This window comes from Trachymyrmex cornetzi, unplaced genomic scaffold (assembly GCF_001594075.2).
Source record: "Trachymyrmex cornetzi isolate Tcor2-1 unplaced genomic scaffold, Tcor1.1 scaffold44, whole genome shotgun sequence".
Taxonomy (NCBI): domain Eukaryota; kingdom Metazoa; phylum Arthropoda; class Insecta; order Hymenoptera; family Formicidae; genus Trachymyrmex; species Trachymyrmex cornetzi.
The window spans coordinates 309,290-329,149 of record NW_017299179.1 but is presented as its reverse complement, the minus strand read 5'-3'; the positions used below and the strand labels follow the sequence as shown (position 1 = coordinate 329,149).

The 19,860-nt window shown below is 35.8% G+C and overlaps 1 protein-coding gene across 3 annotated transcripts in view; it reads left to right on the top strand.

Annotated features, from left to right (window-relative positions):
* Positions 1–19,860, top strand: part of LOC108764598 (neural-cadherin) — a 151,599-nt gene that overhangs the window by 67,536 nt on the left and 64,203 nt on the right. For 2 of the 3 annotated variants that reach the window (XM_018512906.1, XM_018512905.1), the window contains exon 1: positions 17,211–17,262. The exons of the other annotated variant lie outside the window; for it this stretch is intronic. In XM_018512906.1, coding sequence (XP_018368408.1) covers positions 17,211–17,262 — 52 coding nt within the window. Of the gene's footprint in view, positions 1–17,210; positions 17,263–19,860 lie in introns of those variants that run through there. 3 annotated transcript variants of the gene reach the window in all.

The window sequence follows — 19,860 nt, the reverse complement described above, 5'->3', positions numbered from 1 at the left end:
CAAAACGTGAGATTGAAATGTCGAATAACAGGCAGTTGTATGTCCGAGGAGAACAATGATAACAAAAATAGGATAGTTCTGTTGAGCAGTGACTCCATCGCTGCGATGGTTTATATTGTCGTAACCACCGTTACTGGAAAGGTAAATGGGATGAAACTTGAAAGTCATATTACGGTTTTATCTTGGAAGGCATAAATATATATTATACAAATTTTCTTTGTTCTAACAGAAAGCCACACATTACGAGAATATCTTTCATCGAGAGAAGCGTAATCTTGTATGTACTTGCGTAAGGTAAAAGTAGTAGTTCATTTATCAATAACGAAGAGTCTAACAAAAACCTGTCGCTACATAAAATTTTACACGCAACAAAGGAAAGAATAGTGAGGTATAAAAACTAATTAGATTTTTGTACAATACGTTTATAAAAATGGACATTTAATTTCACAGAACGTGTTATTATGTTTATATTTCGAATTTTATACGCATTTCAGTAGTATAAATGCAAATTATACAAATTATCATACGCATTAAAAATGTTTCTCTAAGAAGGATATACAAAATTATGTCTCGACAATTCCTGCTCTATTTCATATTCTTACTCTTTCTCTATTTTCTGTGTCTATAAAAAAAGATTTAACAATATCATTTTTATTATAAAGACGCGCCACATAGCGATCTAGATTTTGGATCTTTATGTCTCGAGAGCTGTAACTGAAGTGACCATTCGGTTAACCCGTAGGTACCCCATTCGGTTAGATTGAGAAGGTTGGAATTACGATGTGATTCGCCTTTATGAGCGCTCTTTAATTACAAGGACATAAGACGAATCCGCTTACCAGCTTCTAGCTGCGCGAAACCGCTTTTTCCCTCAAAATTCTATAGTAATAATTCCATAGGTATTACCAAAAATTGAAAAACATTATATATATAAAATTTATTTTACATTTTTGTAAATATGGAATATTTATTTATTATTATTTCTCCAACAGATATTTTTCCGAAAAGTAGAATAAAATGATTTAGCGAAAATGGTATTATTCCGAACTATACTGCAACTGTTTTATTTTAACAAAATGGGTCACAATTTTAGAGCATTTAATTATAAAAATGTCTATTTTGAGAAATATTTTTTCCGAATTTTTCTATACTTCTGCAAATTACTACGTACTGATAGAATCTTTTTACTTTGAAAGATTTAAAATGCGCTTTCTCTCACTGATTCGTTCAATCTGATACGTTCATTTCACACAGTTCATTTATTTCTCTCTAACTTCAATAGTTCAATAATTAAATTTCACCTCAGCAATCACGCTTACGTTCAAACGATACGGGCGTTTGTATCATTTGGGTCAGATTTTCTCTCTTTTCGCGCGGGTATGTAATTTAGGTACGGATGCGATCCTTTCGTATAGTAAAAAGACGACAAGGCAGAAGACAATTTGTCGCTCGGTAAAAAATTAGGGCAACGGCGTATTTTTTCCCGGTTTTAATTTGTTCCTATTTTACGTCTGGTTTTATTATGAGCACCCTTCCCTCCTTTTCAGAGATCGCTGAAGCTTGTCGTCAACAGATCGATCATATTGAAAAGCTAGAAACGCTAACATTTCTCAGTGATATCGATCTGGATTGTTTTTTTTTTCCTTTGTTTTTATTGTACTGCGCGCGGATCATAATTGACAGTACGATCGCTACTGTAACTTTCGAATTTCGAAGCAAACCTCGTGTTTTGTTACCCTCCAGCGTCATTGTGCACACAAGTTCGCAGTATCTCTATATCGTGTCTGACATTTTCGCGTATACGGGATCTTCTCCGATTACTGCTCCCGCTTTGCCGTTTGCGCTTTGTTGCATAAAGTAATGATGACGGAGAGGTTCCGATGCACAGGTGCAGCAAGCGGTGCGACGTCAATCTTCTGCATCCGATGTATCCGACAAGTTATTCTGGGATTATCATCATTTCTATACGTAAAATAGGGTGTGCGTGTGGCGTTCGAATATTAAAAAAACGATTTATGAGAACTGATAAATATTTCAATCGATCAAACTTAACAAGTAATTTATGATAAAAGTAATACTATTAAAACATTCGATCGATTGAAATTTCGGGAATACACGATGATAAAGAATCTTTCCTCTTTAATAGCATCGCAATGCGGGAGCTTTATTTAACGAGAGATTTATAACGTGGAAATTATTGAACAGTGAAAATTGTTCAATAATGATTAATAATATATCTTGAAATTAATAAAATTATTTACTACATTTCTACCTTATGGATTATAATGTCAGAACAAGTATTATGATCTACAGATTCACGTCCTCTATTTCGCTACAAAGTTTGTTAAGTCCGCAAGGATTATAATCCTAAAAGTTGCCAGGGAGTGCTATCCCTGTATAAAATTCATTCGATATGGCTTAACCGCGCTCCAATGGAAATAACGTATTTGATGTTTTTCCGGAACGGCACTTTTACGAAGTCTCTGTGTCCCGTCTGAATCCAATTTGCGACGGCCACATCTGCGTAGGAAGATTCATCAAAATTTCATTCTTACTCGCTTAAACATGAAGCGAGAGTGTACCGCGTGTAATTATCAAGTCGACCGTGTAATAATGGCGGGAGTAACGGGGGTGTTATTGTCCGCTTTTTCATGTCTCTTTTCACTAAACTACCAACAAAGTTGCTAAATAGATTAACATGTTCCACACGAGCCTTCCCTCGGACTCAGCGAAAATGTATCTGTCCGCTCAGCAGCGTTTTATTACACGAAGCGCGACTTTTGTTTAAACGTCGACTTTGTTAAAACTGTACAAAATTTTTCTTGCTGTATTAGGACGAGTACAATAAAAAAATTAGCTCTATCTTAATAATATCTATTAATTTTATACTAGAATAATTTTTTACGTTTTCGTTGTATAATATTACAAAAGGTGAAATATTATTATTAGAGTCATATTATTCATATAACAAAAGCGAACTCACTAGAATTCATATTTATGATCGCGTTACAGAATTCTTCTCTATTTCAAATACAGACTAATGTAAAAAATGTACTAATGTAAAATTGTAGTACATTTAAATATTTCATTATATTGTCTTATTTTAACGATAGTCGCGATTTTTAATATGAAAATAATCGTAATTACGAGAGATTTATATCATATGTCGTTCAAAAAAATCGTTTAAACTGAAAATGCAAAGTGAAACGCAAGAATTTAATGTCGATTCAATTTACATCAAATCTCGTTATCAGCAGACTTTAATCATGTTACCTCATTAAAGAGTTTAATTAACAGCAAAGCGTTAATCATGGAATCCTCATATTTCAATATCATTAAGTAGTGGAGAATTGCGCAGCTAACAGTTCGTTTCTGTTTCTATTATCTCTCTTTTTACAAAAATTATAGCTAATTTTTTTCATGTCTGTCTCATAGAAGTTCATTGCTATCATATGTAGTAATTTATAATTATTTTTCATTGCATACTTTGCCAATAAAAGCTAATTAAATTTTTATTTACGAACTCAATGGAAAATGGCTGAGTATTTTCTACGCTTACAAATTACAATTTTATTTGACGAACGTACAACTTTCGAAATTAAATAATTCTATAATTAGGTCAATCATCCAGTCTCTTTGTAGCGAAAAAATTAACTTAATGTTCTTTAAAGAAATATGTAATTACCAAAAATGCACGTTGAGTGCGTTTTCTCGCATATACCGTTGAATAAAAAATAAATTTTTGCGAAATTTAATATCCTTTGCCTTTACCGAGGATTGTCGTTAGCAAGCTGTTTTTGCGAAACTCTTGCAAAATAAAAAAAAAACGAGAGAAAGAAAAATAACAAGAGCTGCGAAAAACGTTCGCTCTTTTTGGTGAATTTCGTTTTCGGGCTTCCGTATGTACATAGCTGCCATTAACGCAAACTTCGTGGAAATTCGATATTTCGCCCAGAAAATTTACCAAATTCCGCCTACCAAAATCCAATAGCAATTAACAAATATGGGAATATTCATGCGTGAGCACGCACCGAAAGAGACCGGACATCGAGGTATTCTTGACAGATGACATTCCGTGCATGCCGAATAATTCATATCGTATCACTTTTTTCTGACGCTCATCATTCTATATCCATTTCAACGCGTGATGAATCTTCGGTTACCCGCAGTATCGATAATGCCATTAGGCATTTTCAATGTGATCCATATATGCCAGAAACTCGTAAATAATCGCAGTGGATGTAACCGGTACGAGAAAATAACATTGCGAAGCGCTAATTGGCAGAATGTGTTTGCAGCATACTTTCAAAAAAGTGCGACAACACACGAGAATGTATCGAACTAGTTTGGAAAAATATTGAAGGTAAAAGTAAACATAAATCCGCAGATTTTTTTTTATATGCAAGTGATATGCTGTTTTCGTCAGAGACAGACTTATATCGAGTAAAATAAAATAAATGCCTATGTTTAGTAATTACTTTTTAGAAATACTGTACGCATTGAATAAAATCTAATTTGCATTTAAAATTAATAAAATCGATGACAAGAGACGTAGCAAACCTATACGTGTCATATATTATAGCTTCAATGATCGAACATTAAAAATGGAGATGTTCAAGTAAAAACTTGATAATATTAATGCTGTAAATTTTTGTAGATAAATTCGTTTTATAGCTACCGATATTTTCATTACAAATATAAAATCAAATCGATGAAATCACGAAGGGAGAATTTATTTATAAGGTATAAGGAAAAGTGGAGGAATTGCAAATATAGGATAAATAACGCAAATTATACTACTACAATATATAAAAGGCTTTTTTTCATTTTTCTCTTAATATATTCGCAGTTCTTTCACTCTTCCCTATCAATAAAATGTGATCTCAAGATCACATTACGTTAGTAAAGTGATTTGCGAGTAAGAAGATATATAGAATAGAAATATAGAATAGGACATGTTCTCGTCACCATTTACTTGTTCGGTTATATTGTGGGGACCCAGAGATTAATAGCTCCGAAACTCGAAAGTCCTACTGGTTATCCCGCTCCCGCGAATTGTCACGAGGGTGGGAAACCGAAGTTAGTCGTCGGCAAACCATAAAGCGGAAAATGTTTTCGGATATTTGTTCGCGCCGTCCATTTCACTTAGCCTGGATGCCCGCAGCTTATCCGGTGAGTTATACCATGAAACTTGGCGACGATTTTTATGTCGACCCGATCTGTCGTCCGTGTTTCTCAAGTTAAGTTTAGCAGTACGTAAGTTAGGTCGTAAGAACTCGACTTCCAGGCAACTGGATTCGATCACGAACACACCAATAAATTTCGCAAAATACCGCATTTCATATTCGCGTCTTGTTAGTTTTCAAGCAACTTTGACCGTGCTAATTCTCTCACTCCCTCTCTCTCTCTCTCACTTAAATTCTTCTGCTCTTATTCAGCTGTAGATGATAAATATAAAATAATAGAACACAACTGATAAAAACACACAAAATTAAATAAACGTTACATAGAAAAATAAATTTTTCGATAACAGATCAGTCCTTTTTAGAATCAATTCTTTTTAGGTTTTTCGAATTTGCATAAGAATCAAATGACGTCATTTGATTCTTATGTAATTTGCGAAATTAATATATTTGTAGGTTAATAATTACTCACCATTTACCGCGATTCCCTAGAATCTGATTATCGTCATTCCACTTCTTTAATTATCCTGAAACATAATCCTAATTGTTAATTACGTTGATACAAGACAAGAAAATACATTACAGAATGTAAGGGACGAGTAAACGTTTAAGTATTTTGCAATTTCGATGTAAATAGCAGACATTAGTCATCCGTTCACGTTTAGGACTAATTCCGCAATCAGAACGCGGGCCAATATGCCGGAATTAACTCCAGCGTTGTAATTCGAATCGGGAGATGAAAGGATTACACTGCGCGGAGGGGGAGTAAGTACTGATTGAATAGAGACGAAATGACGTCACGCTCGTCGTGGTTGTAGCATTTAATCCTGCTTCTTGTTCGTGCAATAGAGCGGATCACTTGAAAGTGCTCATTACCGGAAGTTTCGAACGCAGGCGGGTATGATGCGTCTAGTAACGCGAAACCGCGAGACGATTATTACATCCGCGGGCTGCGCGGCGTTGCGCGACGCGCGAATATGCGACCGGGATCGCTCTTGCGCATCCTCCACATCCTCACCGATCCCGCATTGTGGCCATCTCAATGTTGATCGAGGGATTAACTTTCGTAATACGTTTTGCATATATATATATATATATATATCCGTCGCTAGCGTGGTAACGAAATTTCCGGAATTTGCGACGGATTATTAGCCAAATTCCAAACGCTGGCCGTCGAGAATGCTTGCGGCCTTTCGCTGTTGCATCCGTGAACGAGTTCGACGCGACTAAATGCGCTGGAGAGCTTCCAGAAGTTCGCCCCATCGTTATTATTATATTTCAGGTACGCGTACACGTGTGTTTGCGAGAGTATGTGTATATATGCCCCGGTTAAAATCAACGCTGCAACGGATTATACCACGGCTATTTTCCATCGCTCGCGATAACCGCAGCGTAACGCGATGCATAGCCAATGAGCAATCGATACGCCAACATGCGATCCCTTCAGATACGATTGCTCTAGGGATGCTCTTAATCCATTAAGGCCATCTGCACTCGTAATACATGATTGCAGCTACTTGCGTTTGCGTAACATTTGCATCTTTTATGTGAGTTTTATATAAGTAGTTACACAAACCAACGCGTACGATTAGAGGAGTTACGCAGTTATTTTGCCCGCCGTTAAAGAATATTGTTGTAATTTAATTCTTTTCCTTTTTCCTCCCGCATGCACTGAAAGTATAATATTACTTCCATGTTTTGAGTCTTTCAGAAGTGAAGATTTAGATTCTCTACAATTACTATCTACATGGAAAGAATTTTTTCTTAAAATTTATCTTAAAAATATGACAATCGTGGAACAACATTGTATTTCGAAGAATATTTTAATGTAAATCTTTCTCATTCGTTAATAAAACTATATAAAATAGGTATAAAATAAATTTGATCAATTTTACTAAAGTGCATGGTAAAAATCTTTAAAATATTGTATTGTACCACAACTATCATGTTTTCAGAGTAAATTTTAAAAGAAAATTCTCTCCGTATATTAATAAAATTAGTAATTAATGAACTGATAAAATAAGTATATAACTATTGAAAATCGAATTGGAATCTCGATTAATAATAAAAAAATAATCACTTCAATTTATAGTAATTAGAGTATATCATATTTATTCGCAGAAAGCGGCTAAAAGTACAATCACTTATTATTACAAGCAAACGAGAATTTGAATGACACATTTGGCGTCGTCTAATCTTCGACTTGCGTAATATCTCGTGCCTGTCCGATAGAGAAGCATAGTGTAAATGACATCCGAGACAGTGCTCCAAGCAAACGTCATTCAATTAATTGTGATAGTCACGGATAATGAAGCGTGATGTAATCGATTCAGTCTTGAATCAATCGAACCGAAGATTTTTCATTTTATCTATAAAGAAAACGAAAATGACGATTTTCTAGCAATGACTTTTTTCGAATAAAATTAATCTTTCCATAAAAACGTATATATAAAACAATACATTTTCTCGATTCTTGACTGAGAAAAATTCCACAGTTTCTCTGCTGGACTTTTTTTTTAGCACCGAATTGTACGTTTGTCCGCGCAAAGTGAAAAATACGCGAGAATCGTGCGAGCGCGAAATTCTTTAAATGAGATACTCGCGCGCGCACAGGGAAAAGCGAACGTTGAAAGAGAGTTCGTGGAACTTCTTTCCTCAAAAAGAATTCTCAGTAACGAATGTCCCAAGTTTCACTTCAATTACTGTGTATTTCTTACTTTGCATGAACATCGACGTGAAAAAGTGCTGCGTTCGCGAGCGCGGAACCGGCAGTGCTCCATCTGCAGCAGTGAAACACTATTGATAGAATCGGACGGTCAATCATTATCTTGGGGAATTGTCTTGAAACTATGCGGGGAAACTGGGAATCGATAGGATTGCGTTGTGTCGACTCAGTACTGTCGTCGTCAGTTTAGATTGCATACCAGCAATTCCCAGCATTTGCGGAAGCAAATGGGATGCACCGATTTAAGATGGATGAATATTGTGACCTACACGCGCAAAACGCATGCCCTCTCCCGAATTCAATTAATTAAAAGTCTCCCGTTTATATACTGCTTTCCCGTATATTGTATTTAATTTCTGAATAAGCGGTATTTTCATTAAGTGCAATGCTCAAAAAGGAAAATAATGTCGTATTCGATCGTATTTGATATTAATTGGGACAATATACCGAAGTCAACAGCTCTTGTATTAACGCGCAGAAAATGAATGCCTCATTAATTTCTGTCAATCAATCAACATACCCATGTTTAATTGAAATTGTTTTTCGTTGGAAAAGAAAAATTCCGAACATGTGACATTTAATTGCACGGCTAAATAACCGTTGTATGAATTGTTCTTGGCTGCTCGCGATAATAACCCACTATTATTGTCCGGCAAATGAAATTCGTTCCACACTTGGACGAAATTATTTCACGGAACGAACTTAACGTTTAGGGATATCGTTGCTAAGAAGAGCTTTCCGTTAACTGTTGAACACTTCTACCTCTTTTATCATCGTAAATCCATTTCTTAAGGAATTAATCCAAAGTAACACTCTTTCGCTTGAAATCATCTCTCTCTCTCCTCTCCATTCCCTCTCTCTCTTTCTCTCTCTGCAAAATTAATTCCAAGTAAGTCAGCAGTTCTCGGCGAAACTTCCGACATTGAAATATCTCACTTTTTCTTTCTACTTGGCAAGCGAATGGCGAAAGGTTCAAACAGTATTCCATTACAACTCCATCGCTCAGGAATAGCTCTATCAGCTAGTGCACTATTGTTATTTTCAAGATAGAATGTCTTTTCACCGGACAAAAGTGGCAATGCAGAAAATTTACATTTAAATTTTAGATTAGCCGGAGTTAATATTTTCAAAAACAAGAACAGACTTTTCGTCTTTCATTTTCCGGTGAAATACCTATAGAAATATTTTTTAATTGTCCGATATTAAGCATAGACAATGTGTTTCAATTATTATTTTGCATACGTGCATCATTTATTTCTCTTTTAAATGAAAACTATGTTAATTAAAATTGTAATTTTCTTTCACAAAACCAATAAATGTTAAAACTGAACAGGATTTGCAATTGTAAATTCAAATATCTGGCGTCGCGTGTTTTGAAATGAAACCATTCTAAAACAAAATTGATACTGTAATTCGATTTATTTTAATCTAAAGTGAAACAAATTTAATAAAATAAGTGAACAAATTTAATAAAAAGTACTTGAATTATATAATATCGTGCATAACACATGCAAACATTTTTATAACATAATTTTTTGTTGAAAAAAATGTGATTAATGGAAAATATTAAAATTTCGAACTATTTAAATTCGACTTTGTGAATTTTTAAATATTTATTAAAATCGATTAAAAAACGAAAAAACGTAATATCGTATCCTACGTATATTTTTCTCTCACTCTCTCTCCATCTACGTGGGGGATTCTTTAACAATAAATTCTATAAAAATGTATAATTTTATTTTATATAATTTACATAAATACTATATTAAAATAAATAAATAATTTTAAATATACGATTAAGAATTAAATAGATTAAACATAGATTTTTTTGAGCTTCAACACTACGAAATGAAAAATATCATATATCAAAGGGAGAGTAAAAATTTCGCGAGCGTTCCGGTCGATCGTCGCGTTTTAACCGGTTGTAACTTCACCGTCCATCGGTCGAACAGATGGATCCGTGAGCTCGCATGAATTTTCCCGGAGAATAGAATTTTCGATCAGCTGCTATGTGGTGTCGGCCGTCGTGCCTGTCAACCACTTGTCGTGCCGCTTGTCGTACGAATCTGCAAATCGCATTTTACCGGTTCCGCATTCTATGCGCGATCACCCAGTGCATCGCTCTCGTAACGACGAACAACGAACTGCGCATGCCAACCGAACGGGGAAAAACACTTTTGATGTTTTGCCGATATCGTCGTACTTTTCCTTTGTTCAGAAAATATCCATGCACGAGCCTTCGATCGCATCCAGGTTCGTGATAAAACCATGGTAAAAGAAACAGTTGTGAGATATGTATCGGTTTACTTTCATATTGCATTTATATGAAAGGCTCCTATTCTGTTGTCAGTTGTAAATATCGTTAAAAGAGACTATACTTTTAGTATCGATCACACACATATCATATTTCCTATCATATAAAAGAAAACATTCATAATTATTAAAACATTAATTAGGAATGAAAAATACGTTTACATACCACAAGGGCATACATTTTTTGTAAAATTTTTAAATAAAATTTAGAATTTTTTTCGAGGATACATATTTCTAATATATTTTTCCATAAATTGCATGCTTACAAAATTTATTGACGTTACATTATAATTAGTATTTTATTGATCTTTTCATATTACCCTTTTGAAATGTAAATAATTTCAAAATATAAATTTCGGATGAAATAATATATATGTATATACATATATTGATTTTATGTAATGTTATGTCAAACTTTTATAAAACAAAAATCATAAATCTCTCTCTCTCTCTCTCTGAAATCATTTGTTGCTGCAAATTTTCTATCTTAATATTGTTTATCAGTAACTGTAAAATTCGTACAAATTATGCACACAGAAAACGCATCACATGCATGATTACCGTTAAATTGGTTGCTATATTAATAGCTACTATTTATGACACTCGATCCCGTGAAATCCATTATCGTCGCGTTTGCGCAACAATTGCGATGTAATTAGTCTCCATACATAGCTAAGTAGATGGTTACAAACAGCATTCAAATATGACATCAATACAATTTTCTATAGGATTATATCCATGGTATAGTTTGGATATTACTCTGCCTAAGTGTCACTGTTAACAAACAATCAGTTTAAAAAGCATTATTCTGTTAATAAATAGCGCAACGTTCGTTTACTCCTATGTTATTAATATCAATTTTTTATCGATTACAAACGATTGGAATCTTGTTATCTCAAAATGCATGGCACGACGAATATGTTCAATTAGTAAATGAAAATCGATTGAACAAAATGTTAAGTACGATCAAAGTGCTCGATTACACTATAGATCGTTTCCGAAAAATACACTTTAAAGGATCTTGATTAATAGATGATGATGATCGCGTGTACTTAATAATAATTTCTCGCTACTCTTTAGTATATAAGATTGAATATTTCAGCTTCAATCGAATCGATTATTTGTAAAAATATGCAATATTAGAAAATGCAAAAAGTATAATCTTCATAGAAATATAATTATATTAGTTCTAAAATTTCGGGAATTATAAAAACACTTCTTTTTACTAACAAAACTGTTATGCATATATTTATTATCTCGATTTTTCGTTGCGCTTTATTTCAAAGTAATTTTGCAGTCAGTGAAGCTGAAACGAGAGATAGTATATGCAATTTTATTTATTTCAGATTTTTAAATATTATTTTATATACTAAGTACCTATATAATAGTATTTTATACATATAGAGTTGGCATTTATTTTAAATGGGGAACATTGAATATTTTCTCTTCACAGATGGAAAATTAACAAAATTTTCTTAAAAATGTAGAATAATAATATTACATGAAATTTTCACTTTACTTGTCGTTGTCAACCAGTTAAGATAAAACGGTACGTTATAACATCCATGATATAGTGCCAGAATATCTGGAATTTCTGTGGGAATGTGGTTTGCGTGGTTTTACGAACAACCAACTTGATCTAAAAATCGATACTTGACGTCGGTTAGAAAAATTATTTGTGTCGACTATATTGCAGCCTACGTTTCATGTACACGTAATGGAGTATCTGAAAAGTCTCGAAATTGATTCGGGAATGCTTAATAGGATCTTTCCATCAGTTAGTCGCCCCATATTATCGACATCGACGTTGCCCTCGTTAATATTGTATTATACCATAATACAGCTCGTCAAAGTTGTGTTGTGTTTGAGTCAGTTCCAAGTTCCGTACGAGAAACGTGCAACGACTTCCGGCAAATCGGTTCGTATATTATTTATTGGAGTAACCTATGGCGTCGTTCTTCTTCGGAAATAGATTCCGGTACTTTAGTTCAAGCTTTTCGTAACAAGAAATATTCACGAATCCTTTTCCTTCGACTTTGACGAATCTCAGTAGGTTTTTGGGACAAATGAGTTAGTTTACTAAATACATTTGATTCCATTAATACATTTTAAATTAAAGATTCAAATTGCAAAGTTTCAATATTATATTTCTTATGAGATAGAGGAGATCTTGTTGTAGTTCTATATTGGGTAAAATGTTTCGTTCTATAAATCAAAATTTCACTGTAACAAAAAATGTACCGAACAAAAATTTTGATTAAACTGTACCAAAACTATAATTTTACACAAATTAAATTATTCAGTTGATACAAACAAATATTTTTATTATTTACAAAGCTGAAAAATGTATTTCACAGAAGCAACTAAATTTTTTGTTACGATATCAAAATCGAAAAGCAAGACAGTTCGCAAAGGTATAAGTCGAAAAGTACCGATCTCGTCTGTCGTGTTCGGGAATAGATTAGCGAATGTCAGAACTGAATGCGAAATGCTCTTTGAAGATTCAATGAAGGATGATAGATCCGGTGGATTGCGGTAATTCCTCGACAGCCGCTTGAAAGTGGGTGCGCGAACAGATGCACGACTTCTCCCTCGAATTTTCCCCGTGACTATGCAAAACTTTAAAATTCTAAGATCGGAGAAGCGTTCCTCAACTTCTTCAGTTTAATGTAAAATCAAACACAAAAGAGGAAGAGAGATATATAAACAAGGTGATGACGTTTATCTTCTAATCATATTAATTAACTGGCATTTTTAACTGATATCCCATGAAAAATAAAAAATAAAAAATGAAGAAAAGGTAGAACTAAAACTCGATAATATGGCTCTGTACTCTATTTCATGTACAAAACTATGTGATCTACTTTTGTTAAAGGTAGAGGAATACCTTGACATACTTTCTCGATTGCGGTTTAACTTTAGTTTTTGAACCCAGCTGGTGCAGAACTTTTTTGATGCACATATTTTATAAGACATGTTACATATCGAAGATAGTAAAGGGAAAAGAGAGAGAGAGAGAGAGAGAGAGAGAGAGAGAGAGAGAGAAGATAGCTTTGGAATTCTCACATTGATAAATTCTGTTCGAGTCTTCGAGTACGCGTTCAAGAATTTCATATACTATAGCTTTCTTGCGTAATACAATTTGTCTGATCCCGTAAATTACATTTTACGTTAACCACTTCTATTTAACGAGAAATACCGAGTAGTCATTATTAATACTATATTACTTATATATAAAAGATAGGATTTTGAAATCTTTCGATAATATCCTTTTCAATAATTATATCCAGATTGATGAAATATTTGTGATTTTTCATTATCTTTTTTATCTTCATAGTAATTCATTTACTTAGGCCTTTTAGTGAGTACGAATAAACGTTGGTACATTTTTAGTGTTAACAATCAATAAAAATGTATAGAAAGATTTGTACGAGATTTGAAAGCATTGAGAATCACTGCATGATAGACGAATTTAATCTACTTGGTCATTACCATAACATTGTCTATAAGCTCCACCTGGTTCGTATCTCATTGATCGCTTTCTCCGAGATCGATATGCGTCACTACCGAGACGAAATCTAATCCGAGTATTTCGCGCGCTTAATTAGTCGGGGCCACAATATTCGCTATAATATGGAGACTATTCCAGAGACAGCACTTCGCTAGTCAGCACCGTCGCTATGTTTTACCACTATTGTTTACGACTATGCGCAGTAGTCGTCGTAGAATGTCCCGGATTTGTGGACAGCATTCCATACATACCGAGTTATACTGATCGAGATTTAACGTAGCGCTTTAATCCAAAGCAAATGTAACTGCGTATATTTAAACGATTGTCAGTACCGGATATTCTCCATAATCTCGAATAATCTGTGTTGACGAGAACTGTTATCTGTCCACGTATCACACACGATCGTGCTCTTCCCTCGGTACTGTCATATATATTCTCTCTTTCTCTGTCAATATAATGCAACAAATTCCACTCAGAAAATATTTAATAGCAAAAGTTGGGTGCAATTTTTTTTTAAATTATAAGATAACAAAATTTAACTTTACGTGGACTTAGCAGAAAATTAATAAGAAATTAACTATCGAGATAATCATAATAACTTTGAAAATTCTTTCTAAGTTTTACAATGAACTTTTCATGAAATAAGTTTCTCTTAGGTATGCAGCCCTCTTTCCGTAAGGTAGTGTGTCAATAGTGTAGAGCATTGACACTTATTTGAGACGAACTAGTCAGAGACAGGCTAGGAGATATCAAGATGCGATATCAAGATATTTCGCATGCTAAAGGGAGTGCAAAGGAGACATTTCGTCTGGCACTTGACAGAGCGTTATATGAAACACGCATTACGAATAGTGTCTTTTATTTACATTTTTACATCTTTCCCTACGGAGGGAAGAAAACTCCCTCTACGCGAATTTCGTACGAGACGCGCAGAAATAGAGTACCGAATAAGTGCTGAATCAAAGTTTCAGATTCAACCGAGCATGTTGCTCGTGAACTCGAAGCACGTGCACAACCCTTCCGAACAAGGCGTAGAACTATTCGGAATCACATTCTCAGAGTAATAAGAAAAAAAAAGAAGATCCAAGAGAACGAGAGAATTAGATTCAGATAAAAAATTCTCGTTAAATATTAAGGAAATTACCATTTATATGCATTCAATGTTTATATAATAAAAGTAAGTTTATTTTTTATGATTAAATTCTTTAGCTGATATTATTTGAGGTAGAATTAACATAAAATTACGTCCATTTTTCATCGCTTTAATTTTGTTATATATACTAATGAAAATTACTGCTTAAATGAGAATGATAATTATTTATTTAAAAATAAAATATAATCGCAAGTTGTTGCGGGAATTTTTATTGATTTTTCTATATAGTAATTATAGAGTTGGTTAAAAATTACCATGATTCTCATATGTAACATTATAAAGAGCTATCCACTGAGCTCATTTATAGATACTTTATTGTCTAGTCTCAGTTATTTCATTGATCAATGGAATAACATAATGATTAAACGTGTAATGATTGTACAATGCACTTAACTCCAATTATACTCTTCAATTAATGAACTAAATAATTCAGAATAGCTAGTTAAATAACGAGAATGTTACAAAGAGTAATTTAGAATCGCGTCAAGTATACCCTCTATAATTTCATCACCTACGGACAAAGCGTCAGTATTCCCTCAAATAGAATTTCATCAAATATGTCTAATTTCTTTTATCTAATGATCAATAATAAATTAGTTATTTCGTAAACGTATGCTTGTTGCAATAAGTTCGTAGTTTCTGAAATCTCAGATAAAAAGTGACAAAATATAAACTTCCTCTCGAAAATGAAGTACACGGAAAGAACGATTTTGTCGAAGTATTTAAAATTTTGCTAAATACAGATTTGGAAAGAATTTTATTGAATCAATCAAAACAATTATATAAGAATTTTCAAATTGATTGCTAGAATATCAAAACCTTTTACAATATTACCGTCATGCTTGAACCCCTTAGGTCTGATTGCACCAACGTTACTTTGACTTTAAGCAAAGCTTAAAACTTTCTCCGTCTCTATCTCTCTTTCGTTTTAAAACGAGACAGAGAGAGTTTTAAGTCTTGCTTAAAGTCAAAGTAACGTTGGTACAACCAAGTCTTATACAACTAATATAATGATCCAACATAATTATTTTAATAGTTGAACAAAATAATTTTCAGATTAGTATTAAAATTTTTAGATACTTCAGCAAAATCATTCATCCCGTGTTAGCTTCTTCTCGAGGTATTTCTGCCCACTTGGCTCTCTGATTTAGCTTCTATATAGCTAATTGCTGTCGCTCGTCAACGTTTGCACGACTCGTGCGAGTGTCCACGTAGCCAGGTGTATCCACCGTGGCGGGACCGCATTCCGACGATTCCGTGTTCTGCGTTACGCGGTGACACAGTATATATTGACTGAGGGTGGATTGTGCGCCCCTGACTGATTTGGCGCGGCTGCGCAATTCTGGGCCCGCGGGCGGCCGTCGGCCTCCGTATACTCATTGCTTTCCCTGCGTATGTATCGCACGTAGCACGTTCGCGCGCGAGTCGTGCCTCGTCCTGCTTTGCTCCCCCGCGAGGAATAGCTGTCCCGCCGCCACCGCCGGCATCACCACCGCCGACGCCGTCGTCGACGCCGACGCCGACGCCGACGCCGCTCTCTTGCACCCTCCGTCTCGGACTCTCCCTCCTATCGCCGATCGTCCGTTACCCTCTCCTCTCTTTCCCTCCTGCTCACGCTTCCTCGACTCCTTGCGTCTACTCGCGGCTCCACGTTCCTTCCTTTCCCGTCGTTCCGTCTCGATCGCGCCTCTCTCCCGCTGGACCGTCTTCTACATCCGTCGCACCGAGCTATACCCGTGATTACACACGTGTACACGAGCGCGCACTAGACGGGCCGGGATAAAAACATGTCAATGACAGGCCCAGTACAGGACGACGTACCGATACGACGGTGCCGGCCCGCGACGAGATAACGCGCGCGAGATTACGGAGTGCGCGAAATCGACGCGCGCGCGGCGGGAATCCGTCAGAAACGTACGAAAGTGGGTAACGTGAGGAGCGCGTATCGGTGGTAGTAGATAAAGGAACCGTTTCCGTGTATTTCCTCGTCCTCGGCAAACTGAATAACCAGTCTGTAACCGGAAAGACAGTGACACGACGAATCGTGGTGAATCTCATCCCAGTGACGTGTGCACCTGTGTCTGTAGGTGTGGACGACGTCCGTTGGTCAGCGTCGGTGGTCAGTGGAGATAAACGTCCTCTCCCGGGCTCGCCGTGTGTGTGAGTGTGTGTCGACCGCGCACGACAGTTCCGACCAGCGGGAGGTCGACCGGAAGCGGTAAACTAGGTGATACCGTCCGCGGGGAACCGGTAGTGGCAGCCTGGTAGTGGTCTGGGTCCGTCTTCTATATCGGACCGGCTAGTTTATGTGATGAACGTGGTTTAATGGTTGATCCGCTAAAACTCTTCTGGGTTATTACCAACAGCACCTACCTGGGTATGTCCGAGATCGTGCAAAGAGTCGACCATGGGGAAAGTGGGGCACAATCACGCGTCCGTTTGTTCATACGAGGAGAATAGTTCAACAATTCAGTAGCGTGTAAATGTAGCAAAACCCGCAACCACTGCTGAATCGTAATCTGAGAACATTCGCGATGCCGTGTCAAGAATTTCATTTTGTTGTACTTCGTGCGATTGTTTCTCATTTTCCCCTACACGATTCTTTAGTATCATACAACAGGCGCGTTGACAGTGATGTCGCATGAACAATTTCTTGCTTCGTGATATTTTAAGGAGATCTAGTTATAGAAGAGAGAAACTCTTCGTTAAAGATGAACTTATTAATCCTCTTCATATTTTATATATTATATTCATTATATACATGAATAGAACGGTTTTGCTAATATATCTAAAAATTTAGCAATGTAAAGATCTGAATGTAATTTTGTAGGTTTTTCATGAAAATAATTATGAGAATGCTTAAAACTTTAAATAATGCAGTAAAAGGTTTTAACATTCTAGGGATCAGTTTGAGCATTCTAATAATTATTTTGATAAGCCAAACAAAATTATTTTCAGGTCTATATGAACTAAATTTTTAGACTTCTTTTCGTGAATTGAAAAAGTCGATTGTCAAAAAACCTTGCAATTGTTAAAAATATATCTGGAATCTTCAATTATTAATTAATGAGTTCTTCTATTTAATAGGTCAATACTAATTAAACGAATATAATAGTGACAGCCAGTCAGACAAAACTATTTTTAGGTAATTCTTCGATCGCAGGTCCTTAAAATTTATAGCAGAAATCAGGACGCACAACATTTGTTACGGATGGTAACGCAACAAAATAAGCAAAGCAATAAATCGAGTTAGACAAAGATATCTTTAGGCATTTTTTTCGGCAACAGATTCTTGAGATAGTAGAATTATATATACAAAACACAATGTTTGTAATGCATGAAAGTTCGAAAAATGAGCAAAATAATTTTTTAATGAAAGATCATTATCAATAAGAAAATCGTGCAATATCAATTATAGTATGTGTCAAACTAGTAGATATATTTGAATCTCCTATACGTTTGATCCTAGTAATCCACCTTCCCGTTACACCGCGTTTCGTAACACGATCCGTAGCAACGACAACACAGGGATGCTTTTGCAACGGATCAACAAAAACAACTCCGTAGGAATTTCGCGGAAGTGTAGAGTGGTATAGACGGAAACTGACGGGACAGGACCCGTCGCTTTGTGAAATTCGTTACCACGTGTCATCGATTTCGTTTTTTATTCAAGGAGAGTAGCGATGTCAAGAGCAGTGACAAATCGTAGCGTCCCTAAAAGCGAGACTGCATTTCGAAAGAAAAAGAGCTACAGAGAGTACGTGAATGAGTGAGGGAGTGAGTGAGGGAGAGAGATAGAGGAGAAAGAGAGAGAGAGAGAGAGAGGAGAGAGTGTTGATGATTCGATGAGTTTGATTATTCCACCAATCGCAAAACTGCAAAAGTTTGTCGCAAGTGCGAAACAATGGCACGATTCAGCGATGCGAATTTTAATGAAAGATGCGACGTCGCTCGCTCTTGCGAATTTTGCATGTGCGTCACGCATGTCGACAAATTGCTCGTACACGACCTGATGAATTAATACGCTCGCGGGTGTGAAACAAGATAAGACCGTTTGATTTGGCAGAAAATTTAGTAAAACTTTTATTTTCGTGAAATCGTACACTTTCGTGATCGAAGCGCCAAGTGCGACTTCTTTATTCGTCTGCATTATGATTATTGAGTTTTCGTTAAATACATCCTGAAAATTACAAGAGGACGAGAATATAGAGGCTACAGTCCATTTCCTCCAATTATGTTGCTGCAACGTTTCCAACTGTAACGACCAATGAAAGTTAACGTTGCTCTGAAATGATGGCCCTAGCGCGACAGAACACAACGAAATGCTTTACGAAATTTCGCATTTCCGCGAATTCATTTCGGTATTCGCCCCGCATTTCGTGTTCCATTAACGCTAAGTCACTAACTTATATTAAATCTTTGTCTTGGATTGCATTAAAGGATCGACGAAATAATAAGTTCCACATCTCAGACAATTAAGAGTTCTCCAAGATGTCTCTTAACAAGAACGGAAGTTACGATCGTTTCTAATTTCACAGCAATTTCGTAGCAATTTCACAACAAGTTCTCAAGTGTTGCCACAGGGAGAAATCAGTATGGATGGTCCCGAGCGAGAGAGCATAACGCGTTTCATGACGTTTGGCCGAATTAATTCCAAGTAACGGTCATTTCGTGTCTCTCGTTTCCTCGACCCGAATACAGATTGATGTTGAATCTTCGTGTCGGATTGCCAACAGGTGATCAACGGGTTAACGAGCAAAGAAGCGTTTAAACTCCAGACGGAAGGCATTTCGCCAGTCTTCGCCTTTCCACGTAGCCACGAAAGTTGGCAGATTATCCGAACTTTTTTCTCGTTTCGTAGCAAGTCCTTACTGGATAACTGTTTATCCGTTCGTAAAAGGAACCACAGAATTACACATTTCTAACAGAAATTCATCTACTCTCTCTCTCTCTCTCTCTCTCTCTCTCTCTCTCT